This window comes from Rhodotorula paludigena, assembly GCF_050403205.1.
Source record: "Rhodotorula paludigena JCM10292 DNA, Rt_paludigena_JCM10292v1_ctg1, whole genome shotgun sequence".
Taxonomy (NCBI): Eukaryota; Fungi; Basidiomycota; class Microbotryomycetes; order Sporidiobolales; family Sporidiobolaceae; genus Rhodotorula; species Rhodotorula paludigena.
The window spans coordinates 375015-399908 of NW_027481457.1; the positions used below are offsets into that span (position 1 = coordinate 375015).

General features: G+C 65.1%; 11 protein-coding genes across 11 annotated transcripts; 5 read left to right on the forward strand and 6 right to left on the reverse strand.

The window, feature by feature from the left end:
- Positions 1–107: 107 nt before the first annotated feature.
- JCM10292_002015 (uncharacterized protein) lies at positions 108–1671 on the forward strand (the record flags this gene model as incomplete). Its single annotated transcript, XM_076645436.1, has 4 exons — positions 108–367; positions 444–644; positions 718–816; positions 882–1671. 4 exons carry the CDS (start codon positions 108–110, stop codon positions 1669–1671), a joined length of 1350 nt encoding a protein of 449 aa, XP_076508963.1.
- A 435-nt stretch (positions 1672–2106) lies between these two features.
- Positions 2107–5747, reverse strand: JCM10292_002016 (uncharacterized protein; the record flags this gene model as incomplete). Its single annotated transcript, XM_076645437.1, has 10 exons — positions 2107–2227; positions 2293–2610; positions 2690–4011; positions 4073–4552; positions 4611–4799; positions 4855–4931; positions 4991–5106; positions 5165–5211; positions 5268–5512; positions 5576–5747. 10 exons carry the CDS (start codon positions 5745–5747, stop codon positions 2107–2109), a joined length of 3087 nt encoding a protein of 1028 aa, XP_076508964.1.
- A 535-nt stretch (positions 5748–6282) lies between these two features.
- Positions 6283–7404, forward strand: PRP11 (spliceosome assembly protein PRP11; the record flags this gene model as incomplete). The annotated part of the gene is made up of 7 exons (XM_076645438.1): positions 6283–6286; positions 6394–6401; positions 6461–6574; positions 6640–6882; positions 6960–7115; positions 7202–7259; positions 7322–7404. The coding sequence occupies 7 exons, from the start codon at positions 6283–6285 to the stop codon at positions 7402–7404; spliced, it is 666 nt and encodes a 221-aa protein (XP_076508965.1).
- Positions 7405–7712: 308 nt separating this feature from the next.
- On the reverse strand, positions 7713–9350 carry JCM10292_002018 (bZIP transcription factor; the record flags this gene model as incomplete). The annotated part of the gene is made up of 4 exons (XM_076645439.1): positions 7713–7835; positions 7901–8799; positions 8865–9144; positions 9264–9350. The coding sequence occupies 4 exons, from the start codon at positions 9348–9350 to the stop codon at positions 7713–7715; spliced, it is 1389 nt and encodes a 462-aa protein (XP_076508966.1).
- An 862-nt stretch (positions 9351–10212) lies between these two features.
- JCM10292_002019 (uncharacterized protein) lies at positions 10213–14590 on the reverse strand (the record flags this gene model as incomplete). Its single annotated transcript, XM_076645440.1, has 17 exons — positions 10213–10251; positions 10310–10608; positions 10664–10802; positions 10875–10938; positions 10995–11077; positions 11128–11409; positions 11470–11652; positions 11709–11738; positions 11834–11885; positions 11942–12085; positions 12142–12252; positions 12307–12411; positions 12472–12961; positions 13025–13129; positions 13186–13319; positions 13390–13514; positions 13571–14590. The coding sequence occupies 17 exons, from the start codon at positions 14588–14590 to the stop codon at positions 10213–10215; spliced, it is 3405 nt and encodes a 1134-aa protein (XP_076508967.1).
- A 396-nt stretch (positions 14591–14986) lies between these two features.
- DOC1 (anaphase promoting complex subunit DOC1) lies at positions 14987–15839 on the reverse strand (the record flags this gene model as incomplete). Its single annotated transcript, XM_076645441.1, has 6 exons — positions 14987–15056; positions 15117–15218; positions 15282–15472; positions 15537–15597; positions 15662–15773; positions 15827–15839. The coding sequence occupies 6 exons, from the start codon at positions 15837–15839 to the stop codon at positions 14987–14989; spliced, it is 549 nt and encodes a 182-aa protein (XP_076508968.1).
- A 118-nt stretch (positions 15840–15957) lies between these two features.
- DIA4 (putative serine--tRNA ligase DIA4) lies at positions 15958–17580 on the forward strand (the record flags this gene model as incomplete). Its single annotated transcript, XM_076645442.1, has 3 exons — positions 15958–17042; positions 17105–17198; positions 17257–17580. 3 exons carry the CDS (start codon positions 15958–15960, stop codon positions 17578–17580), a joined length of 1503 nt encoding a protein of 500 aa, XP_076508969.1.
- A 198-nt stretch (positions 17581–17778) lies between these two features.
- JCM10292_002022 (uncharacterized protein) lies at positions 17779–18246 on the reverse strand (the record flags this gene model as incomplete). Its single annotated transcript, XM_076645443.1, has 4 exons — positions 17779–17823; positions 17898–17940; positions 18010–18080; positions 18142–18246. The coding sequence occupies 4 exons, from the start codon at positions 18244–18246 to the stop codon at positions 17779–17781; spliced, it is 264 nt and encodes an 87-aa protein (XP_076508970.1).
- A 223-nt stretch (positions 18247–18469) lies between these two features.
- Positions 18470–19036, forward strand: JCM10292_002023 (uncharacterized protein; the record flags this gene model as incomplete). Its single annotated transcript, XM_076645444.1, has 1 exon — positions 18470–19036. One exon carries the CDS (start codon positions 18470–18472, stop codon positions 19034–19036), a length of 567 nt encoding a protein of 188 aa, XP_076508971.1.
- Positions 19037–19388: 352 nt separating this feature from the next.
- Positions 19389–21122, reverse strand: JCM10292_002024 (copper fist DNA-binding domain-containing protein; the record flags this gene model as incomplete). The annotated part of the gene is made up of 4 exons (XM_076645445.1): positions 19389–20614; positions 20673–20771; positions 20839–20937; positions 21020–21122. The coding sequence occupies 4 exons, from the start codon at positions 21120–21122 to the stop codon at positions 19389–19391; spliced, it is 1527 nt and encodes a 508-aa protein (XP_076508972.1).
- A 314-nt stretch (positions 21123–21436) lies between these two features.
- On the forward strand, positions 21437–24845 carry JCM10292_002025 (prolyl oligopeptidase family serine peptidase; the record flags this gene model as incomplete). Its single annotated transcript, XM_076645446.1, has 16 exons — positions 21437–21707; positions 21802–21866; positions 21970–22053; positions 22136–22228; positions 22287–22435; positions 22543–22737; positions 22812–23058; positions 23123–23547; positions 23634–23714; positions 23776–23817; positions 23883–24052; positions 24111–24202; positions 24300–24376; positions 24437–24632; positions 24699–24736; positions 24803–24845. The coding sequence occupies 16 exons, from the start codon at positions 21437–21439 to the stop codon at positions 24843–24845; spliced, it is 2268 nt and encodes a 755-aa protein (XP_076508973.1).
- Positions 24846–24894: the final 49 nt, after the last annotated feature.

Here is a 24894-nt window from a genome sequence, read left to right on the forward strand (position 1 = left end):
TCCCTTCTTCCCACCACTTCCCCTCCTCGTATTCGACTTCATCTGTCCCACTTTCGACCCCTTCCGCCTCTACAGCATCCACTATCCAAAGCACTCGACGAAGCAGCATGCCGGTCGTCACTCGCGCCCGCTCCAGCGCCTTGTCGTCGGCCGCCTCGTCCCCGTATCCCCCTTCCGCGCCTCCCCGCCCGCAGCGCAAGCCCGTCAAGAAGCCCAAGAAGGTCGAGAACAAGACGGCGACTTCTCCTGCACCACCGACTGCTCGCTCGTCTCGCAAGCGCTCCCTCGACGACGACATTCCGGCCTCGACCGGGCGGATCGACGACGAAGAGGTTGACGCCGGTCGCCCTCTCAAGCGCAGCAAGATGTGCGTACTTTCAGACTTGGGCTTGCTTCAAGTCTGGAGCGTGGACTTTGCGCTGACTGGCTCCATGACCTTGCAGAGCGCCCGCCGCGACTTCCAACTCGGCTCCGAGTGCACGCAAGTCTCCGTCGGCCGTCAGTACCAGCTCAGCGGATGTCCCTTCGCCCGCCCTTCCTCAACGCAAGCGCACTGCATTAAGTCGCGAGCAAGAGGATATTCGCTCCACACTGCCGCTTGCTCCGCCCGCCTACTCGCACAAGCGTCGCCGTGGCAAGCGCGAGTGCGTCTTTTTGGCCGCTCTTCGCGTTTCAGCTTCCTGACGCGCCAATCTGACTCAATGCTCGCTTCAACAGGGCTGGCGTGGCGAATCAGCTGGTCACCGCGGAAGCTTCTGCTTCGGGGTCCTCGTGTGTCGTGGGAATGCAGAAGGGCAAGAAGGTGACGACTGTCGCGTACGTTCTATGCTCAAGCGGGAACCGATTTCCTGATACTAACAATAGGTTGCATTGCTCTATAGTGCACCGAGGAATGTTCTTGCCGCGGCCGACCAGGCAGAGCCGGTCGACGACCGCGCTGAGGCGGAGCCCACCAAACCCGCCAGGATTCAGGAGCAGCACGACCGCAAGAAGAGGACCGCGCAACCCGCCCGTACAACAGCTGCCGCACCCATCGTGCCGGCTCTTCCGCTCCCCGTTCCGTTCAGCCGCTTCGGCATCAGCGCCGCCCTGGCTCAGTCCGCTCGCGCGATGGAGTCCGCGGCACACGCAACCGCCAAGCCCAGGTCGGCTCCGACGCCCAGTGCAGGTGCACGAGGTGTCGCCGACGGACTCGCCGACATGCGCGAGAAGTACTACAGCAGGTTCCGCCAGTACGCCGGCAACGTCTCGCAGGCGAGGGGCAACGCGACCATCGCGCTCGTCCAGGAGACAGGCAGCAAGGCGCTGTATCTTGCAACGACTTTCCAGGGGCCCGGTATGGGGCAGAAGACCTACCAACTCGTCGCCAGGCATTCGCTTCCCTCGCCGTTCTCATCGGGTCTTGCCGCCGCGGGACCGAGCGGTGCTACTGCGGTAGAGCTCGGGCGCGCAACTCTGCAGGACGTCGCTCACAGCTCCCTCGAAGGTCTCGTCGACCAGGCGTCGAAGATGCTCAACGGCGGCGCTTCGTTCGAGACGGTCAAGGCAAAGCTCGTCCGGCTGGCCCATTCGCGCGATCAGGGACGATTCAGCGCCAGCAACGACTCGCCCGACACCTCCAAGAGGGCCTCGCCGTCAAACGGTCTCACCATCACCGACGGCAGCGACTAATGCTCCGGCTTTCATCCGCCTCTAGACGCGCCTGTCTGTCTCCTCTCGTCCTGGATCCCACTTGTTACATCGATGTCTCATCAAGCAGCATTTCGGTCCTTCGTCTCTACTCTTGTCCCATGTGTCGTCTCTCGCGCAGTGCACTTCCTTGCGAGCACTTCTCCTAGACCGCTCGTTCCTGGCCTCGTATCAGCTTTTGTAGCTCCCTTCCTTCGCATGTCTCTCTGGAATGACTTCCCTTAGCTATCGCATCGCCTTGAAGCAGCGTGAGGCGCCTGAAGCAGCGGCGTGCGTTGACCTTCGCAAAGTCGCAAGTCGGGCTCTCGCTCCCATGCCACAATGAGGCGGTCATACAACAGCTTTGCAAACGAACGACAGCAAACGACAACGAGATGAGTACGACAACGGCGTCCGACAAGCGTACGCCAGGCGTTTTCACCCGCCCGTCAACCGGTACCCGCGGTTGGCGCTTCGCAGCCGCCGCTCTGCCTGCACCCGGTCGCGCCACATGCGGAAGCAGATGTAGGCCGAGAAGGCGGCCGAGACGCCGCCAATGCTGAGTGAGAGCGATGAGAGAAAGATCAGGCTCGGTTCTTGCCGACAGGAATGACCGAAACGCACCGGAAAATCATGCCCAGCGCGTCCCAACCTCCCGCTGCACCGGGCGTCGCCTCGTCGAGGACATCCTCCTGTTCCTGCCGCCGCGCCAAGAACGCCTCGCCGATCGCGCCGCCAACCACCCGCACCGCCCGCACCGCGAGCGAGCGCACCTCGTCCTCCTCGGCCAGATCGCCGAGCGGCGACATTGTCGAGTTGGCGGAGTTCTTTGACGGGGCGTGATGCCCGAGAACAGAGTGGTGCGGTGCGAATAGGGCAAAGATGATGGACGACAAGGCCGTGACGAGGAATTGCGGGAGGACGAGGTAGATGTTGTGGCAGCTGTGCGAGACACGAGCTTCCGAGTCAGCTGCAGTCAAAAGCAAAGTAAGTAGAAAGACGGATGCTCTCTGCAACGCACCCGAGGATCACGCCTGCCTGGTCCCCTCCTCCGCCCCCAGTCATCCCCTCCGCCTCGGCCTGCGCGTCCCACTCCTCCGCGCTCTCGTCCTCGCCGCCAACCATGATCCTAGGCGCGACCTGGTGCGCAAACCCGCCGCCTCCCGGCCGCACCGTCCCCGGCACGATCGTCGCCGTGCTGACCCGTCGGCCATCGACGCCGTTGAGGCCCATCCCGGCCCCGAGGTGGTCCTCGCTGCTCCCCCGATGATGGCCGCCGCCGACAAAGTCAAAGCTGTGCCTCTCGGCGTCCGACAGGTCGAACGAGTCCGAGTGCCGGATCTGCAGCACGCGCGAGTCGTTGCCCCCCGCGTCTCCCGCTCCGCTCCGGCTCGACTCGCTCGAGTGCCGCGCGCCCGGCGGACCAAACGCAGCGACGTGCCCGCGCGGCGGGAGGTGGATCGTGCTGCTGCTCGCTGCGCCGCCGCCGCCGCCGCCGCCGTCACGAGGCGCGTAAGCGTACGGGTCCGCGCCAAACCGCTCGTCTGCGCCTCCCCGCCCGCGCGCTCCCCCACTCGCCGCATGCGGCCCTCCCCGCTCGTCCGCCCCGTCGAGCAGCAGCAGCCCGTCGTGGTCGAACAGGTTGACGCCGACGGTCCCGTGGTTCGGCGGGAACGCAATCAGGCTGCTCGCGTCGCTCCCGGCGCGCGACCGGCGCACGGGCGACCCGCGCGTCGGCGTGCGCGAGCCCGTCGTCGTCTGGCTCGAGCGGCGGCGCTCGCCCGCGCCTGCGCCGAGCGTCGGGCGACGCACCGTGCTCTGCGGGTCGTCGCCGCCGCCAAAGTCGAGCGACGAGCGCGACTGCGGCGACGAGGACGAGATGGTCGCGAACGAGTGGCCGGACGTCGAGCGGCTCATAGCGCCACCGCCGCCGCCGCCGCTCCGGCTCCCGCCCGCGCCCGAGCCAGTCGACGACGCCGCGTCAAAGTAGAACGAGCGCGCCGTCTGCGGCGTGTAGGGCTGGCTCGCGCTGTCGGCCGTCGAGCGCGAGAGCGCCGAGTGCGGCGACGAGTCGGCCGACTGGCTCGAGAGGTTGAGACGCTCGGGCGGAGAGGCGCGCTGTCCGGGCGAGGAGGCCATCGAGCGCGGAGGCGGAGTCTTGAAGTCGTGATCGTCGTGGTGGTCGCGCGCGAGCAGCTCGCGCTCGGCGTCCCATGATTGCTCGGCCTGGTGCTCGTGCAAATTCGCGGTCGAGAGCGTCGAGTGGTGCAGAGCGATGGAGGATCCGCCGGAAGAGGGGCCGAGCGAGGACGAGCTGCCCATGCGGAGGATGAGATCGCCAAGCTGCATATACAATCTGTCAGCTCGTGTGCACTGCAGGCGGGATGAGCGTGCGGTCGCTCACGATAGCGAAAGGTGCCCAGTTCGTGACAGCCCAGGCGAACCCGGACGCGGCGATGATGAAGCTCGAGCTCCAGACCGTCCCTGCGATCCACGTGCCGAAGAAAAGCAGGCCGGAGAAGACCGAGTTCGAGATGGCCCACAGGAGCGGGAGCGAGAGCCAGTCGAGCGGGAGGTCGGGCACAAAGCGCTTCCAGCCCTCTTTGCCCAAGCGCGAGAAAGGCTGGTGCGAGTCGCGCGACGACGCCGCGGAGGCGTGAATGTCGTTGTTGGCGACAAAGGGCGGGAGGATGATGGACGTGGCGAGCGAGACGACCGACTGGAAGAGCATGGCGCGCGTACCCGCGCGCGTCGCGTCGGCGCGAATGTCGTCCGGCGCATCGGCGAGCTCGGTCGCGGCGTCGAAGCGCGTCTTGACGTAGATCTCGGCGACCCAGGTCGACGAGAAGAACATGATGGGGAACCACCCGATCCACCCCGTGAACTGCGAGACGGCAATTCAGCGCTGGCTGAGAGGCTGACGCTGGACAGGGCTCGCTCACCTGGACATTGAAGACCTGCTGAATCGGGCGAGGGAGGGTGCGAATGGTGGTCCAGATGTTCTCGAGGGCGCGCATCGCTCCACCGCCCTGTCCGTCATCTTCGCGCGAGATGAGGATCCGCTCGCGAACGCAAGTGACGGTGACTGCATGGGTCGCGCACAGAAAGATGGAGGTGAAGATGGTGAGGACCTGTCGGGGTTGCAGTGAGCTTTCAGTCATGCAACGACAGGGCGGACAATCGCACCTTGAGCTGCTCATCGCCGAGCCAGCCTCGAGTGAACCAGATGAGGTCCAGGCCGCCAATCCAGTAGCCGAAGACAGCTGTGCGACTCTCGCACGTCAGTCGTGCTTGACATAGCAGGACGAAACGAGTCACGCACCGCCAAACCCGAACATGCGCGACGCCCACGCGTTGGCGGCGGGCTGCTGTGCCGCTGGCACGACGTCAACAAGCAGCGAGCGGTCCATCGCCTGAATCACGTTGACGCTGAAGTCGCTGTGGACGCGCAGGCGCATCAGTGTGGTGTGAGGCGAAGAGAGTCGGTGCAACGCACATCACGTAGACAGAGACGACGGCGCAGGCGATTGCGAGGTGGTTGTGCTAGATGAGTCGAAAGGATGAGCAACATGGAGACCGTCAGTGGAGAGCAGACGCACCACGGCGGTCCCGTCTTTTGCGAAGAGCCCGGCAATCTCCTTTGACCAGCCGAGCATGAGGACAGACAAGCTGGTAAGGCAGCACCCGCCGATGATGAAGGGTCGCCTGCGGCCGAGGGACGACTTGCAGCTGTCGGAGAGGACGCCGACGACGGGCTGGACGATGAGGCCCGAGAGCGGGCCGGCGAGAAAGACGATCGACATCATGCTCTTACTCACGCCGAGCGAGAGGAGGAACGGCGAAGCTGCGGGCACTCGGGGCATGTCAGTGCCTTGCATACCAGTTCATGGAGATGAGCAAGACGCGCCTTGAGCCATCTCGCAGCTCCAGACCAGCTGAAGTCCGAACATGGACAGAGTGAGGACGAAGAAGCGCAGCCAGTCGGGGGCCGAGGGGTTGTGCGGGAGGATGGCGGCGCGCCCGACCCACTGCGAGCGTCCTCGGGGCGCCGAGGCGACGACGAGACCGCCTCCTGCCATGGCGCGTCACTCGTCGGATGCTCCAAGTCGAGACTGTCCAGTCGTCGGGGTGCTCTGAGCGTGTCTGCGGCCTCTGATGGTATCAGCGGCGGGATCCCTGGGCCCCATTAATGTCTATGGGTCGCTCGAAAATTGTGTCCGGCGGATGCTTGTCTGGTCGGGCGAGAGGTGGTGAAGCGGGGGGAGGATGAGAGAGGACGCACTCGCTCGAAGGCGGCGCTTTCTTCCGCTTTTGAGGAGCGTTATGGAGTCACGGGGAGCAGGGCAGAGCCCGCACGGTAGCACTGGCTGTGCGGAAGGCGAGACGGCGGGGAGATGGACGACGACGAGGTGGGGCGGCTGTCGGCGAAGGCGAGTCGTTCGGGGCAGTGCGAGCAGCGCACTCCCGAGAGCAACACGCGCGCGCTCGATCACGCGCTCGAGCGGTGAGCAGCGGGGCAAAGGGAAGCAGCGAGGGTTCGTCTCTTGCGGAGTCGGAGGCTCTGGCTGCATCCACTCGCTCGCCAGCGACTCGAGAGGGCACAGGCACTGCGAGATGGGTAAGCACACCCTTCTGCAACCACCGCACCCGCACAGCGCCCGCTGACCCCGCCTCACCCTCTCCTCCTCGTCCCCTCGCCTCGACCCTCGGCTCACCCGCCCACAGACTACCAGGTGCGCACCGCCCACCCTGCACCGCCCGAGCAACCCAGACTGACTCGGACCCACCGCAGAACCGTGTCGGCAGCAAGTTTGGTGGCGGTGGTGTCGCCCGCGCAGACGAGGCCGCCATCGACCGCCGCGAGCGACTGCGCAAGCTCGCACTCGAGACCATCGACCTCGCAAAGGTGCGCACGAGCACTCGCTCGCCTCACTCAGGGAGCCGCGCTGATCCCCCGCCGTGCCGCCGCAGGACCCGTACATCTTGCGCAACCACCTCGGCGGCCTCGAGTGCCGCCTGTGCCTCACGCTCCACACCAACGAAGGGTCGTACCTCGCCCACACCCAGGGCAAGAAGCACCAGACCAACCTCGCCCGCCGCGCCGCCCGCGACGCCCACGACCCCAACGCCTATGCCGCCCAGCTCGCCGCCCAGGCCGCGAAACCCCAGGTGCAGACCAAGACGTTCCTCAAGATTGGTGTCCCCGGGTACCAGGTCCGTCCTTTCCGGCGGCGCTGCCCCATACTGCGCCCGCGACCCGCGCTAACTTGTTGCGCCGGCCCCTCCTCCAGGTCACCAAGGTGCGCGACCCCGTGACGGGGCAGCTCGGCCTCCTCTTCCAGGTGCACTACCCCGAGATCAAGGAGGGCATCAAGCCGCGGCATCGCTTCATGTCGGCGTTTGAGCAAAAAGTCGAGGTCCCCGATCGCAACTGGCAGTACCTCCTCGTGCGTTTCTCTTCTCTCGCTCTCTCTCTCTCTCTTTCTCTCTTGCACACTCGTTACTTGGCCTGACCGCGATCCTGCATGCACAGATCGCAGCCGAGCCGTACCAGACCGTGTCCTTCAAGATCCAGGCACGAGAAATCGACAGTGCGTCCCCTCACTCTCCCCCCTTTCTCCCGTCACATCGCTGACCAGAGTTGGCACGGCAGGCACGGAGGGCATGAGCTGGGAGCACTGGGACACCGACACCAAGACGCTCTCGCTCCAATTCCTCTTCGCCCAGGGCAAGTAGAATCGCCCTTCCCTCGTCCCTGTGCCGTCTCCCCGCTGTGCTCTCGCTCGTCGCTGTTGTAACAGTCGCTGTACGATCTCTCTCTGGGGGCATGGCTGGAGAGCGCAACGAGAATTTTGGCAAGAGGCCCTAGCGAGACCTGCTAAGCCTACGACGAACGGAGGGGGAAAGCAAGATCGCGCGGAGCGAAAGGAAAGAGAAGAGGGGAGCGAGCAGGAGGGAACACGGGACAGACGCGAATGAGATGAGCACACCCAGCGAGCTAAAATGAACAGCATGCACAAAGAGAAAGAGGGGCGATGCCCTTTTTACGCCGCGGCCGGCGCATGCGTCGCCGCGAGCCCGAGGAGCGCCTCGAGCTCGGCGACGCGCTGCTTGAGCGCGTCGTTCTCGCCCTCAAGCTCTTGCAAGCGGGCCTGCTTGCGCGCGCGCTGCACATTCGAACCCCGCACCGATCAGTGTCAGTGGCCAGGCGTGTAGGGAGGTAGGGACGTACCGATTTGCGCGCCGAGAGCGTGTTCTGCAACCGCTTGCGCTCGACCGCCGCCTTGATATCCTCCGGCAGCTCGTCGCCGTCGCCGCCGCCGGTGGCCGCGGGCGCACCGGCAACCGCCGCCTCGTCGAGTGCGTCGAGCGGCGGCGACGTCTTTGCGCGCTTGGCGAGCGCCTTCTCGGCGGCCGACGTCTTGCGCTTGCGCGACGTCGCCGAGGGGAGGACGCTGTTGCGCGGCTGGATCGGCGCGTCGAGCGCGAGGAGCGGGGTCGAGCCCGCGCGGAAGCCCGTCGGCTTGGGGCGCTTCGACGACGAAGATGTAGTCGAGAGCGCCGGTGTGGGGGGCGGAGGGGCGAACGAGGGGAGCGCGGGGGTGACGGGCGTGAGGGTGTGGGGAAGCGGGATCGAGGGGACGGGGTTGGGGCGGAGGAACGTCGTCGACGAGGTCGGGACGGCCACGGCGGGCTGAGTGCCGGCGCCAACGAGCGGCGAGCCGAAGAGGACCGACTCGCTACCCGAAGGCAGCGGTGGGAACCACGGCAGACCGGTGAACTCGGTCGCGACGGCCGACGAGGGCGCCGGCATGGCCGCCTCGTACGGCGACGGGAGCGGAAGCTCACTCATCGTCGCGCTCGGCACGGTCGACTCGCTCGCCATGCCGAACATCGGCGACGCGAGGAACTCGGACAGCGGGCTCGTCGAGGTTGAGCCGAGGCCGAGAGGCGACTCGAGCGTCCCGTCGAGAACGAGGGGGTCGAGGCCAACAGTGCCAGGGGCGCTGACCTGGGGAGCAGAGGCCGACGAGGACGAGGCGCCAAACTCGGACGAGAAGACCGGGTAGGCGAGGACGTCGAGGCCACCGACCGAAGCGGGCTCCAGGTCGAAGGGGAGGAGAATGTCGCCTGTAGAAGCGCGGAGGCGAGTCAGAAGGGGCTCGGCGCGGTAAGCACGGGACGGAAGCACATACCAGCATCGAACGACTTGGTAGTCATCGAAGATTGGGGCTCGGCCTGCTCCTTCGAGAGCGAGAGCAGAGCCGAGAAAGCGGGAGCGTCGAGTCCGACGGGAGGCGGCGCGGACGTTGGCGCGGTGGGAACAGAAACCGGGAACGTAGTGGACATTGGACCGTGAGCAAAATCGAGTACCGGAGAAGACGCGGGCGTCGCAAAAGGCACGACGTCCGGGCCCGACGTGCAATCGTCGAGGAAGCGCAGAAGGTCGTCGGGCGAGATGGCGGGCGCGCCAGTCTGTACGGTTGGCGAATGGAAGTGCTCAGAAGCAGGTGGTAACGGTAATAGAAGCGGCGAGTCGCTTAGTCGCGGCGGGTCGCAGCCGTCGAGGCGGCCTTCTGGCGGCCTGACGGCACGGCCCTGGCGAAATCCGGCGAGTGGGAGCATTCCGAGAGAGGCGTCTGCTTGACGGGCATGAGGGTGGTGGGCTGGTAACGCGACATGGCGAGTTGTGGGAGAAGGAGGGAGGCTGTATCCGCGGCGGGCGATAAAGACGAGTCAATGTGGAGCCCGGCAAGCCGAAGGCCGTCGCGACAGGAGGCGGGCGCACGTTGTTGGGGGAGGAATCGGGGCGGTGAGCTTGGGTTCTTGCGAGTTCAGCGGCGAGAGCACGGCGCTAGACGCGGTGGGCTCGGCGAGGAAGGAAGAGGGAGACGCGAGGCGAAGACCACGCGGTGCGCGAGCGGGGAAGGTGGGCGACGAGGCGAGCGCCGAGCGACAAAGTCGAGGCGAGTGCGGCGCGGCGGCGAGCAGAGAGGACGCTCTAAGGCAGGCGAACCAGCCGTAGAGGAGGGAAGGAGGACAGGACCAGGCGAGGGCGAGTGGAAGAGGGGAAGGGCAGACGCGGGCGCCCGGCGGCCGTGGGACGCGCGCGGCGTTCGAGTCACGGTCGACTCGCCCCTCCGCCGTGGAACCGAACCCTGCCACGTCGCAAGCAGCTCGCTTGTCGTACCGGCAAATCCGGGAGCAAATCCGTCGACCAGCCAGTCCCAGAGCTTCACCACTTCGCTCTCATCGACTGAGCACCTCAGCCTGGCAACGTAGACCGACGAGTCGGCAGTCCGCGATCCTCTCACCCAAAGAGCAGCTCCAGCGGTTCACCTGCGCTGACACGCTCGATCCGCTTGTCCGCCCCTTTCGCGACGGGAGCGAGCCCGTGCTCCGAATCAAGGCGCTTCTCGACGTGAAAGCACGCGGTCGCCCGTGCCTCTTCTATCGCCGGCAGGGGACTTCATGCGATCAAGCTTTGTCACGACGAAGAGGACTGCAGACACATGCCAAAGAGAGAAGGCGCGGGCAACGACCTCACCGCCTCTTCTTGCTCGACGAGTAGGTGTTGCGCGGCTGAACAGGGCAAGCATCAGCGTCGCCTGGCGCCTCTGCTGATGAGGCCGAGACGCACCTTGGGCTTGTGCGAGACCGGCAGCGGCGTGTTCGAGTTCACGATTTCGTCGTCCTCTTCGTCGTCCTCGTGCTGCGTGAGCGAGAATTCCATGCTGTCCTCGACCCCGTTGTGGTCGTCCTCAACAAGCGTACGGTCGGCGTCGTCCTCGTCCTCGTCATCGTCGGCGTTGGTCTCGAGAACTGCGGTGGTAACGCGACGGCTGGTCGACTCGCTGACGAGCGCGACCTTCTTCGCCGGCTTGCTCGCCGTCGTAGTCGACGGACGGCGCCGCGGGATCGCCGAACTATGGTCCGAGACTGATCAAGCTCGTCAGTTTCCTGCTCGAGTGCTTAGACGCGTGGCGGGACGCACAAGCGACCGTCTTGCCCTTGATCTTGGTCGTCTGGCCCTGCTGCATTCTGCTGTGATCTTCACGCTGGTGCGAGAGCTCAGGCGGCGGACGGAGCCCGGTCATGCGAACGGGGCCATTGGCGCTGCCGAGGCCCTGCTTCTGTATGACGAGCAACGTGGCTTGATCCGTCAGTTTCGTCTGATGGTCGCTCGCTAAGCGGAACGAGCGCACCTCCGGAGATTCGCCGTCGCCGGTGACTGACGAAGCAATGTGCTTGTTCAGCACTTGGCGATTGCTGTGAGGTGACGTGTAAGCAAGGGGATGCGCGGGCTGCGGAACGACGCGACGCACCGGGCCTTGGCGAGGTCGTTCTGCGACTTGTTGAGCTTCCGGTTGAGTTCGGCGAGCTGGTTGTTGACGCGCTTGATCTCGTTCTGCGGGTCGGAGTCAGTGATAAGCCCAGCGAAATGCGAGCGGGCCGTACCGATTTTGCCGACAAGTCGCGCAAGTGGCTCTCCTTGCTGACCTGGAGTGCATGGCGCACGGCCTCCTGTTTCTCCTTCGTGAGCTTGGCGACGAGCTCCTTCTCCTTCTCAGACCAATCCTGCGGCGTCGCCTTGACCTGCTCGAGCTCCTGAATGTGCGCGAGCAAGTCCTCGTTCTCCGTCTGCGCAGCTGCGAGGTCTACTTCGAGGCCCTTGACAGCTTCGGACTGCTCGACGATGCGAGAGCCGACCTGTTCAAGCTCGTCGACTTTGTCGCGGAACTGGGGATCGCGAAGGTCAGCCGCGCGACATCGAGCGAAACAGGCAGAAGCGCGACGCACGGCCTGCACCGCAGACTCGCGCAGCTTGTCGAGCTCTTCCTTCTCATCAGCGCTAGCAGCGAGCGCCGACTCAAGGTCCTGCACGTGCTGGCGCAACTCGGCGATGTCGTCACGTTGCTGCTGCAGCGCTTCAGGGTCGGCGCCAGCGCCGGTCGAGAGCGCTTGAAGCGTCTCGATCTTTTGCTGAGGATGCAGAAGCGTCAGGAAGGGTGCGCGGGAGCGCAGCGGCATCAACTGACCTGCAGCGCCTGCTTCTCCGCCTCGATGGTCTGCGACGTTGAGGATGTCAGCGAAGCACGACTTCAAGCCAAGCTGAACGTGTCACCTTGCGCTTCTCGTCGGCGGCCTGCAATCCTAAGCGAACTTTGTCAAGCTGTTCGTCACGCCGCTCAAGCTCCTGCCTCGAACGAGAGTCGCTGAGAGTGAATTGGGTCAGCGTCCGAGACTTGGCATGACGTCCAGACTAGAGCACCTCTTCTCGAGGTCGGCGATGCGGAGGCGGTAGTCTTGCGCGGCCGCTTCGGCCCGTTGGCGAAGTTGCTGCTCGTCAGCGGTCACGGTCGTCGCCTTGGCGACAGCGATGTCGCGCTCAGCCGCGACGCGGGCGAGATCGCCTCTGCGCAAGAAGGTTCAGCATGACAGGAAGAAATGGTTCGGGCGCGCTGCACGCACTGGACCTGCTGAAGCTCGCGGACGGCAATCTCGCCCTTCTTGACGCGCTCGGCGAGCGACTCCTTCTCATACTCATGGTCGGTTCTGACGGCCTTCAAGCGCGACGCGGATCTGCATTGGGCAGGCGTGAGACGATGGCAGGATGGAGGAATCGAGCGGACGCACTGTTCAACCTCCGTGGACAGATTTGTGCGAGCTTCGCTGAGATCGGCTTGCAGCGAAACGATCGTGGCAGCGGACTCGGCGTGTAGCGCTTCGAGGGTCGTGATGCTGCATTATGTCAAAGGTCAGCTGGGTACAGCCCGGTAGGCGAACGAGCACACGACGCACCGCTTTTTCAGCTCGACGCACTCGCGTTCGCTGATCTTGATGGTCGATTTGAGGGCGTCAACCTCGTCCTGGCGCTGAAGCAGCTCGACCTTGGCCGCCTCCTTCGCCTTGACGATCTCCTTGTGCAGTTCCGTCTCGCGGAGCGCTGCCTCGTTCTTCGCCTCGATCCACTTGCTGCGCAGGACGTCCTCACGCTGCATGCCCGCCTCGACCTTGTCCTTCCAGCTCGTCTCAATCTCGTCGAGCTTGACGTGCTGCGCCTCTTCGCGCTCAGCGGCAACGAGCAGAGCCGCGTCGAGCTTCTCGCCGAGCGCCTGCTTGTCGACCCGGGCTTTGTCCATCGCAGCCTCGAGCGTCGACCGGAAGTGCGCGCTCGTGCGCTCGACTGACTCGCAGCGCGACTCGAGGTCGTCGACGCGCGAGCGCGCCTCTGCGAGCGAGCCCGTCTTGTCGTCGAGCTCGCCGCGGAGGAACTTGATGACCTGCTCGCCTGCAGAAGCGCGTAGTCGCATCAGTCAGTAGGAGAAGCGCGAGGAATGAGGGCGGAACGTACGCTTCGCGAGCTCCTCGCTCAACTCGTGAAGGACGGCCATCTTGGTCTCCTCGTGGCGCTCGAGCCAAATCTCGTTGCGCTCGTTGAGCACGTGGTTGCTGACGGCTACTTGCGAGTGTGAGCTTGATCACTCGAAGCAGAACGAGTGCATAGCAACGCACTGAGCTTGAGGGACGCCAGCTCCTCCTTGAGTTTTGCGGCGCTAGCGAGCGGGTCGAGATTCGCCTTGAGCTTCTGAAGGCTGTCGCGCATGTCGGTAGAGGTCGACACGAGCTCCTCGTGAGACTTGTCGGCGCTGTGAAGCAGGTCGCGCAGCGAAGCGTCAGCTTGAGAAGGTCGACGACGGGACCCGACAGCACACGCACCTCACGAGCGCAGCCTTGATGCGCTCTCCGAGGTTGCTCTTCAGCTTCTCCTTCTCGGTCGTGAGGCGCACAATCTCCTTTTCGCGGTGAGCCAGTCGCTCGCGTAGGCGCTGAATGTCGGCGTCCTGCGCGCGTCATGCGGGTGAGCATCTGCAAGCCTGAAGCATGCTGAGCAACGTACCTTGCCCTGAGACGAATTGCTGATGTTGACGAGGCCCAGCATCAGCTCCTCGACGCTCGGTGGCTCGTTCGTGCTGCGCCTCCTCTTGCTGCCGGTCAACGCGGCTCCGCCCGCCGTCGAGGCCGTGACGCCAGCTTTGCCGCTACTGATAGCCCTGACGCCGGCGCGAGGGGCCGTGCTCTTGCTGCGGCGGCTGGAAATGCCGTCCGTTTCGCCCATAGCCGCGCCGGCGACCTCGTCGCTCGCGCGAGGGCGCTTCTTCGCGGTACTCGCCTGCTTGGCCGGGTCGAAATGCATGCTCGAGCCGATGAGAGACTGTGTAGCGCCCGCGACTCCGAACGGCTGAGCCGGAGGCGCCGTCTGAGCGGCGGAGGGGAGTGCGCTCCCAGTCGGGAGGAAGGGGCGTGCGCCGCTCTTGTGACCGGTCGCGCCGAAGGCAAGCCTGTTGCCGAGCTTGGCAGTGTTCGACATGAGAGTAGGCGAGATGCTCGTGCGCGTGCCGCGCAGGCCACCGAGACGCGACGAGGTGTCGGTGCCGAACGAGCTGGCGGGGAGGCGAAGCTTTGCGAGCGGGTCGACGTGCGCCGGCGTGGGGCTGTTTGAAGCGCTCCGGATCTGTCCGCCGGCCGGGCGGACCTCTGCGAGCACGACGCCATCGTTGTCGTCGTCGAGCTCCGACTCTTCGAGGGTCTGAGCGGTCATCTCGCGGTCGTGCTGAAAGCTGTGGCGATGCCGGTGCGCGGTGGAGTCACTCTTGTGCTTGTCGGACGCAACGCGAGCTCCGCCCGAGCCTTCGTCGCCTCCTTGTCCCGACGCTTCTCCTGCGCCCCTCGCTCCGCCGCGTCCACCGTGTGCCGGTCCGGGGGCGAAAGCGAACTGCTCAGCAGGGTCCTTCTCGGCCGGCAGAAGGCTCCAGCTCTTCGGCGGCGGGTTGCGCGCCGAATGTGGCGGGACCTGCGAGGCGGTGGGCGGAGGGTCCTCGACCGGCTCGGGCGAGCTCTCGCGAGCGTCGCGTGGCATGTGATGCGCGTGGACGAGTAAAGAGCAGGTAGTTTCGAGCGTGTAGCGTAGATCGCGCGAGAGAAAGCGAGCGAAAGAGGAAGAAGAGCAGGGACAAGGAGCGAGCGAGGAGGAGCACGGGAGCGGGGACACCCGAAATGTCTCGCGGACTAGCCCTGAAAGCCGGGCAGAGCGATTCAATGTTGCACGGAGCGCTACAGGAAGTGCGGGACCTTCGGAGCCGCTCCGCTTGAATCGACACCTTTCCGCGAAGGTCCGGGCTTGACCGATTCGCGCCCTCTAACGCTAGTCCTCTGCGACTTGCGGCCGCGAGGATGGAGCAAGAGCGTTAATCTGAAGGGCTGGCACCGGCATACGGGTCGTCCGCTTGAACCGCAAGACGTGTCGTAGGGGGGCTCAACGGATCGTTTCGTGCTGAGTGAAGGCGACGGAACGAAACGGCACGAGATCGTCGTCGAGCTCCAGTCTGTCATCGTCATCTCGTTTAACTGAGCGTCTTCTCGGCAAAGTAGCGGGAGAGACGCACGGGCGAGGAGCAAAGACGCGCACGCCACGAACATGCGTGTCCTTGCCGTTCATGTGGTTCGAGATGATGGCGATCTGCAGCAGATGAGCACGAATAGGCTCTCTTTGTACAATCGAGGCCGTCAGCACGCAAATGCGAGGCCCGGAGGCACGAAAGGGAACGCACTCGTCCTGCGGGCCCGGTTCCTCGCCCGGCCTCACCGACCCGCCGAGCCGCAGAACCTGCCAGCCTTTCGGCTGCGCAAGCTCGACCCACTTGACCTCGTGCAAGTCGCCGTGATACGTCCCCGCGCGGATCGAGATCTTGTGCGGCGTGTAGGAGTCGTCTTGCGAGATGTCGGCGTAGATCCAGACTTGCTGCGCGATCGGCAAAGGCAGGTCAGCGGTGTTGTATGGGCTCAGTGTGCGTCGAAGGGCGGACCGTGATGGTCTGCTTGCGCGAGAACTGAATGTTGATCAAGTGGGGCTGGGCGCCTTCGCTCCTGCACGGCGGCAGCTCTGCAGGTCAGCCCAGCTCGCGTAGCGCTCGAGAGAGCGAGCACGCACTGCCAGAGCGTAGCCGGATCTGCGTCGCGGATGTGTTCGACGCCGTACGACGGCTTGAACGACGAGACGGCCCAGTGTGCAAGTGAGCCAATGTCGCGCAGCTCGGTCGAGTCTGGGGGATACAGGCGTCAGCAGAGGACTCGTCAAAAGCGACCAGCTGCTTACCTGGTTCCTCCATGTCGAGGACACGAAGCTGCACAATGTCGAGGCGCAAGAGATGCTCGCGGCTTGCCTTCCCCCCGTCACTCGCTACATTGGCTAGAGCGAGCCAGAACATCTTGCAGAGCATAGCTGAGATGCTCGTCCGCCGACTACGAGGACCGCTGGCATCCTGTCCGGCGTGCCTCGCCCGCACCGCCTCCCCCCGCTTCGCCTCGACTTCGTCGACCCGTCCCTCGTCCATCCCGCACCCCGTGATCGACCTGTCCGACGTACTCACAGATGTGCAGGCCGTCAAGCGCAACCTGCGGGAGCGCAAGTTCCCTTTGGAGGCGGACAAGGTCGACGAGCTGCGCAACCTCGAGACGGAGGCGGCAGGGCTGCGGCGAGAACTGCAGCATGTGCGAGAACGGCGGAACGCCGTCTCGTCTGCACCGAAGGGGGACGTCGAGGCGCGCAGGGAGGCGGGCGAGATCAAGAAGCTCGTCAAGCAGCTCGAACCGCGCCTGGCTGCCCTCACGAAGGACATCCAGCAGCTCGCCCTGCAGCTTCCGAATGTCTCGCATCCGGACGTGCCAGTCGGTAGCGAGGAGAACGCTCGTCTGGTCAAGACGCTCGGCCCGACCATTCCATCTCCTGATCCCGCGACCGAAACCGACCGCGACCACCTCTCCCTCTCTTCGCCCTCGAACCTCGCTTGGACCGACTTTCCCTCCTCCTCTCTCACGACGGGCTCTTCGTGGCCCCTCCTGTTGAACGAGGCCGCCCTGCTCGAACTCGCCCTCACCAACTACGCCATGTCGATTGCCCTCTCGCACGGCTTCACCCCCGCCCTCACGCCCGACGTTGTCCGCTCGGACGTCTCCGAGCGCTGCGGCTTCCGCCCGCGCGACGGCGACGCGCAGCAGACCTATTTCCTTTCGGACGGCGAGTCGACCTCGACGCTCTGCCTCGCCGGGACGGCCGAGATCCCGCTCGTCGCCATGTCGGCCGCGCAGACCTTCCGCGCCGACCAGCTGCCGCTCAAGCACGTTGCGCTCGGGCGCGCGTTCCGCGCCGAGGCGGGCGCGAGGGGCGCAGACAGCCGCGGGCTGTACCGCGTGCACCAGTTCAGCAAGGTCGAGATGGTGGTCGTGTGCGCCGAGGACGAGAGCAACCGCCTGCTCGAGGAGCTGCGGGCAGTCCAGGAGGAGATTCTGAATGGGTTGGGGCTGTCGTTGCGGTGCGTGCCAATCTTTCGTCTCGAGGCGAGCAAGGCTGCAGGCTGACCAGACTGGCTCTCAGCGTGCTGGACATGCCGACGGAGGAGCTCGGCGCTTCTGCCCACCGGAAGTACGACATTGAAGCTTGGATGCCCGGGCGCGGCAAGTGGGGCGAGGTGCGCACTCCGTCTACACTCAGCATCGAGCGCCGTTGACCTGAGATCCTCCTTCCAGCTTTCGTCCGCGTCAAACTGCACCGACTACCAAGCGCGTCGCCTCGGAATTCGCTACCGTCCCGCGGCGGCCCCCTCATCCGACTCCTCTCGCCCATCTCCCGCACCGAAACTCGTCTACGCCCACACCCTGAACGGCACTGCCGCCGCGATCCCGCGCCTCATCGTCGCGCTGCTCGAGAACGGCGCCGTCCTTGACGAGTCCGGCACAGGCAAGGTGGTCCGCGTCAGGCTGCCCGAGGTTTTGAGGCCTTTCTGGCTGGGGAAGGCGACGGACAAGCGGATCGAATGGGTCAAGGAGGGTGAGCCGCTCAGGCTGCCGTAGCAGGACCGCACGAATGAGCCGATGCATTGCACTTGACACGCATGATCAGTGGAGTTGAGGATGACGTTCGTGAACGAGCTGCTCGGACGTAGACTCGGGCTTCCCGACTGGTCGCCTCGCTCACGGTGGAGAACGGATCGGCTGGTTACAACAAGGGACGAAAGGTAAAGCTGCACTACTGCATCACGACGAGACGCTTCACAGGCGCACTGCGCCGCGCTGGTACCTCCGGTTGACGCCGACCTGCACAGATTGCGCGCAACAGCATTAGTCGGGAAGCCAGAATCGGCCTAGGATGAGCAAGGGCGCTCTCGCACCTGGCATGTGCAGAAGACGACGAAGGCAATGTAGACGAGCGAGCTGTTGCGGAGGAAAGGAGCATCGGTCAGGCCAGGTGGGGGCGGTGCGAGCACGAGCAGGAGTACGCACGCAAAGTAGCAGTTGAGCGCGACGGCGTGCCCGTCCTTCGGCGACTCTTCCGAGCCCATGAGAACCTCGACCTGCGTGCTCGCGTCAGTCAGCGCCCCAGCAACACGACAGAGCGAGACTAAGGTCCCTCACGTTGGCGTCGAAGCAGAACCCGAGTGTTCCGAGGATGCATGCTCCGAACACGCTCAGGACGGCGCAGCAGCCGGCGAGCGGAGTGCCCACGATGGGTCGCGACATGGTTGAAGCGGTGCCGAGAGATGAGGAGAACGGGAGGGCGGCAACGGCTCAGGCGGCGCTTGCGATCGGCGTGTAGGGATCCAGGCGAGTATTTGAGCCTAGCAAGCAAATCACTGTGCACGCTCGCTGTGACTTTGCGGAACCGACGACGACGGTGACGGCGAGACGAACGAACCTCTCCCTCGTCCCGCCTTCTACCAAGCAAGCCTGTGCAGGGCGAGACATGATCCGAACTGCTCGCGTCGCTCAGCCCTGGGTCGTGCTGGCCCGACCATCGCACTCGTTCGCACCGTGTCCTCTTCCTCGGATCCCTCGCGCCCCTCCCGTCCCCGTCGACGACCTCTGCATCCCGCTCAAAGCGCCCTACTCGATCGAGGACTACCTCCCCGCCCCCTCCGAAACGCCCTCGCTCTCGCGCGAGACCCTCACCAAGCTGCACCGCCTCGCGGCCCTCGAACCGCCCGCGACCGACGAGGGCTGGCACGAGCTGCGCGACCTCGACGAGCTCGTCGCCATCGTCCAGGCCGTGCGCGGCGTCGACACGAGTGCGCTCGGGCTCAAGGAGGGCGAGATGGTCGATGCGCGTGTGAGGGCCGAGCCGCAACCGGTCGACTGGACGGCTTCATCTGCGGCAAGAGACGACACGCCCGCTGCGGCCAAGGGTCAGGAGCTGCTCAAGCTGGCGTCGAGGACCGAGGGCGCCTACTTTGTCGCGCCCATGCCGGAGAACGTGCGCACGCGGAAGAAGAGCATCGCGAGCGACGCGGAAGTGTCTGAAGACGAGTATTGAAGCGGTGCGTCACGTTTCCTACTTGAAATAGATGCTCGGACTGACGGCCACGCGTACAGCACAAGACGGGGCTCCTGTTGTATCCTTACGCCGCATGTTCACATCCTCGCATCTTCGCATTCAATCCGCAACTCGCATCTCTCGCTTGCTTCCCTGGCCCGATTCACTGTGAAGTGGGGAATTTGCGAGAGTTGGTGCTATCAACAGGGAACAGACGCAGGCAAAGGAGTTACTACGAAAAGGCCGAAACAAAGACCCCCGGAAAGGAAAGCCGAAAAAGCAACGAAAGACCCCGACACGAGAAGCGCCCTGCTCCTGCAACCACCGCCCCTCACCACCTGCTAGCGCTCGCTCAGCCAAATGCACCCAGCGCCGCGAGCTGCGCCAAGCGCTGCCCCTCCTCATCCTTCTCGCTGCTCGCCGCCGCGGCTCCACCATCGCGGCACCCACACCCGCTCGAGCACTCGCACCCCTCGCCCGCGCCACCCGCGCCACCCGCGCTGCCGCATGTATCGTCGAGCGGCTCGGCGAGGTACACGGCGGAGCAGTCGGCACGGACGGCTGAGACCTCTGCGGCGGGAGCCGGGACGGGCTCGACGCCTAGGAAAGGATCCGTTTCTAGCGCAGCGAGCGGGTCGAGAGCGCCGAGTGGAGCGGGGTGAGTCGCGAGAGTGGACGAAGGAGAACCGGCGGAGGAGGGCGGCGCGCCCAGGTCGGACAGCAGCGCCGGATAGAGCGTGCGCAGCGAAGGGAGCGGGAGCGTCTCTGTCGGGGTCGAGGCGCCACTCGGCGAGGAGATGTGCGGGTAGACCGGAGACGACGTGCCGGACGAGCTGAGGGGCCAGGCGAGCGACGGGAGCTCGATCCCTACGAGCGGGACGTCGAGCTGTTTCGCCCCTCCGCCACCCGCACCGCCCTTGCCACAGCACGACTTCTTCATCTGCACAGGCGCCGCCTTTTTCGAACCGCAGCACCCGCCGGCCTTGGTGCCATTCTCGCGCTCCGGCTCGGCGACCCTCGCGCGCTTGCCGCCGTCCTCGCACCCCTTGTCGGTCCCGCACCTGCACCCGCCGCCGCTGCACGCGCCCTCGGCGGGGCGCTTGCGCGAATACGGGTCGTGCACGGCGCAGCCGACGCAGCCGCAGGTCGGGCCGCAGAAGCACGAAGAGGTGCCGTGCGTCTTGGGGAGGAAGAGGGCGTCGGTGGACCGCGTGCGCGGGGCGGTGGTCGGGGAGCGAGGGCGAGAGGCGGAGAAGGGCGGGGAGGCGAGCGCGACGGGGGACGAGGCGAGGAAGGCGGGTGGAGGAGTCGGGAGCGCGGCTTCGTCTTGTGTCGAGACGGGGATGTTGCCATTTACGTCGAGGTAGACCGGGACGGGCGCCGCGTTCGCTGGTTCGGAGAAGAAGGAGGCCGGGTCGGGATCAGGCGCGGGGGACGAGCCACAGCAGCCAGACGACGAGGTCGAGGCGACTGGCGTAGGGTCGCCCGGGAAGGGCTTGGGCGCACTGCGCTTGACGACGGAGCAGCAGGTGCACTTGCCGCCGCGCAGACAGTTGCACGTGTTGAGCAGGCGGGTCACTGCGGAGCCTGGTGTCAGGAGCGAGCTGAGAGAGCGATGCCTCACGAAAGAGCGCACCTCCCGAAGGCTCGGTTGTCGCGACGACGGGCTCGTCAGGCTCGGGCGTCTGCATCGCATCCGACAGGCCATTGGGTAGCAGCCTGGGCTTTGGTTTCTCTGCGGACAGGGTCTACGGGCGTGAGCTGCAATTCGCCGCACGGAAGGAACGGCGGACGGGACGGACGCTCAGCCTCCCTCGCGGCGCAGTCGCACTTGCCGTGGACCGAGCGGGTCTTACGAAGCTCCCTGCAGTGGGAGCACTGGGACGTCGGGCGGCCCTTGCCTGCGCGGAGAGCGTGCGAACGATCAGCTCGAGCGCGAACAGGCGGCAGAGGGGCGAGGCAGAGGCAGCGAGAGAGACGCACTGCGGATCTCGGTGAGCGGGCGGGTCGTGTGGGTGCATTTCGAGCTTCGGTGGCCCTTTATGCACGACGCACACGCGTACTTTACGCCGTCGATGAGCACCATGGCGGCCTCCGAGGCGGACGATGCCGGCTACACCGCGCGCACTTTGTCCGGCCTGGGTGCGAGCGGCTGAAGCGGGTCGAGTGCGGCAGCGTACACCTCGCTGATCCTGTCCGAGATCCGATCGAGCGAGAGCGTGGGGCGGATGAGGCGAGAGAGTCGCGAGCGAATGCGTTCTCGGAGCAACTGCTTCGTGCTCTTCGCTCGTGTGGATTGCTGCGAGCGCGTGAATGCTCGCCAGACTCTGTGCTACTCGCGCCAGCCCGCTCTCGCTCGCCCGCTCTCTCCCCATCTCGCTTGCTGCCCCCGTCCGCCTCATGTCGTCGCACTCGCTCAAGACGCCGTGGGACCCCAGCCAGACGCCCTACCCGCCCGTGCACAGGTCCGACACCGTAGAGACGTTCCAATCCAAGGCCCGCGGCCCCGTCCAAGTCGCCGACCCGTACGACTGGCTGCACCACCCCGACAGCGACGAGACCAAGCACTTTGTCCAGACGCAGGGCGACTTCACCCGCAAGTACCTCGACCAGTACAGGGACCGCACCCGCTTCGCCGACGAGCTCCGCAAGAACTGGGACTACCCGCGCTGTCCGTTCCTCCCGCTCCCTCCTCCTTCCCGACGGTCCTCATCCGAAGTGGGGGGGCTCACTTGCTAATCCTGCACTCCGGCCCCTCCATGCAGTCTCGTGCCCCGCTCTCAAGGGTGACGGCAACTACTACTTCACGTACAACTCGGGACTGCAGCCCGTGCGTCCGACCTGCTCCCGTCTCTCCGATTGCCCTGCTTCGCGTCGGGCGTCGTGATGTCCTGTAGCAGTCAGACCGCTTACAACGCTGCTGCTGTGCACAGCAACCCTCGATCTACCGCTTCCCCAAGGGCAAGCAGACTGAGACGCCCAAGCTTGGAGACGTCGGCGGCGAGCTCTTCTTCGACGTGCGTTCGCGACTTGCTTCTCGCGTTACGGCTCAGCGCGATTTGAGCTGACTCAGCCGTGCGCGATGAATCGTGCGTGCAGCCCAACCTGCTGTCGACCGATGGCTCCGTCTCGCGCGCGACGAGCGCTTTCTCAGACGACGGAAAGTGGTTCGCCTACGCTCTCTCGCGCTCGGTGCGTCCGCTCGCTGCTCTCCCGTCGTGTCTTCTCTCTGAACATCTACTTTGCTCAGGGCTCGGACTGGTCGACGATCTACGTCCGCCCGACTTCGGCGCCGCATGACCCGAAGCAGGAGGTCGGCAAGGACGAGGGCCGCCTCGAGACCGACATCCTCCGCTTTGTCAAGTTCTCGGGGATTGGTTGGACCAAGGACTCGAAGGGGTACGTCAGTGTCGCCTTCGGGCACGCTCGCTCTGAGCCCTCTCGGCTCTAGACAAGCGTTGATCTTTGTCGCGACGACATCTGACGCCGTCTTTTTCCGCTGCTAGCTTCTTCTACCAGCGCTTCCCTGAGCGCAAGGGCCACGGCGCCGACACGGACGACAAGGCCGGCACCGAGACGGACAAGGACGTCAACGCCGCGCTGTACTACCACCGCGTCGGTACGCCGCAGAGCGAAGACATCCTCGTCTACAAGGACGAGGAGCACCCCGAGTGGATGTTCAGCGGCGGCGGGACCGAAGAGTGCGTGTGGTCCCGCAAGTGCTCGGTCGCTCATGCTCGAGCGGAACGAGCTGACCACCTCGGTCCATTGGCAGCGGTCGCTACGTCGTCATGACGCAGTCGCGCGACACTGCGCGCTCCAACCTGCTCTGGATCGCCGACCTCGAAGACCCGGCCAACAAGGAGATCGGGCCGAACCTCAAGTGGAACAAGGTCATCGACACGTGGGGCGAGCTGTGGGCCGATGTCGCCAACGACGGCAGCAAATTCTACTTCTACACCAATGCGAACGACAGCCCGAACTACAAGGTCGTCACGTACGACTTGGAGAAGCCGGAGGAGGTGCATTGGCTCCGTCCCGCTGACGCAGCTCTTGGTGCTCACTCGCTTCAACGCGCACTCGCAGGGCTTCAGGGACCTCGTTCCGCACAACCCCCACTCGCCTCTCACTTCGCTCCACATCGCCAACAACGACGCGCTCGTACTCCTGTACTCGGTCGACGTCAAGGACGAGCTGTACCTGCACTCGCTCACGACGGGCGAGCGCATCCGTCGCCTCGGCGAGGGCCTCATCGGGTCGATCGACCAGATTGCCGGCCGGAGGGAGCACGGCGAGTTCTGGTTCAGCATGACGAGCTTCACGTCGCCTGGCACCGTGTACCGCTTTGACTTTTCGGACAAGGGCGCCGCGGGCAAGCACGAGGGCAAGGAGGCCGTCTACCGCGAGGCCAAGGTCGAGGGGATCCAGCCGAGCGACTTTGTCAGCGAGCAGGTCTTCTACCAGTCCAAGGACGGGACCAAGGTGCCCATGTTCATCACGCGCCCGAAGGAGTGCGTCGCCGCGCTGTTTTTCGGTCTCTGCTTCGAGTCCAGCTCGCACGCACGACACTGATGCGAACTTTGGCACCGCCGCACAGCGTCGCGAAGGACGGCAAGGCGCCGGCCATCCTGTACGGCTATGGCGGCTTCTCGCACGCCATGACGCCCTTCTTCTCGCCGTGCGTGCACTCTGTCCCTGATCGCCCCCGCACCCACTCCCACTGACTAGGCTTCACACAGCTCGCTCATGACCTGGATCAAGCACTACAAGGGCATCCTCGCGTGCGACCCGTGCTCGCCGCCCCTCTCTCGCATGTGCTGACCCACTTCCTCCGACGCCACCGCAGGGTCGCCAACATCCGCGGCGGCGCCGAGTACGGCGAGACGTGGCACCTCGCGGGGACCAAGGATCGCAAGCAGAACTGCTTCGACGACTTCCAGCACGCGGCAAAGTTCCTCATCGACGAGAAGTACGTCGGGAAGGACAAGGTCGCCATCTCGGGCGGCTCGAACGGAGGTGCGTCGTTGCCTCTCCGCACAGAGTAGTGACTTATCGCTGATTTGGCGCGATCCAGGTCTGCTTGTCGGCGCTTGCGTCAACCAGGCGCCGGAGCTGTTCGGCGCGGCGATTGCCGATGTCGGCGTCCTCGACATGCTCCGCTTCGACGTGAGTCCTGGGCTTTGTCGGATGTACATTTCTCGAGAACGAGAGTGCCAGTGCATCTGGAAGAGCTCCGGAGCACTCACGCTTGCTCCGCTCGCAGCGCTTTACGATCGGCAAGTTCTGGCAGTCCGACTATGGCTCGTCGGAAGACCCCGAAGGCTTCGACTACCTCATCAAGTGAGTCTCAGTTGTCCTCCTGCGCACGCAGATTCGCGACCAACCGCCTGAATGCCTCAGGTACTCGCCCCTTCACAATGTCGACCCGAGCAAGAAGCCGTACCCGCCGACCATGCTCCTCACGGCGGACCACGACGACCGTGTCGTGCCGCTGCACTCGTTCAAGCACGCCGCCGAGCTGCAGTACCGCTTGCCGGACAACCCCAACCCGCTGCTCATTCGCATCGATACCAAGAGTGGGCATGGTGCGGGCAAGGTGCGACGGCCCGCTGATCCGCCATGCCAGCTAGAAAGTGACTGACAAGCTTGGTGTCGCCGACAGAGCACCGAGAAGAAGATCGAAGAGGCCGTCGACAAGTAGTACGTCTCACCACTCAACGCTCGCAGTTCGGCTTGGGGCTGACTTTGCACTTTGACACTTCGCAGCGGCTTTGTCGCGCAGTCGATGGGCCTCGAGTGGCACGACTAGGCTGTAGACAGGCTTTCGCACCCGACCTTCAATGGACAATGATCAGTCG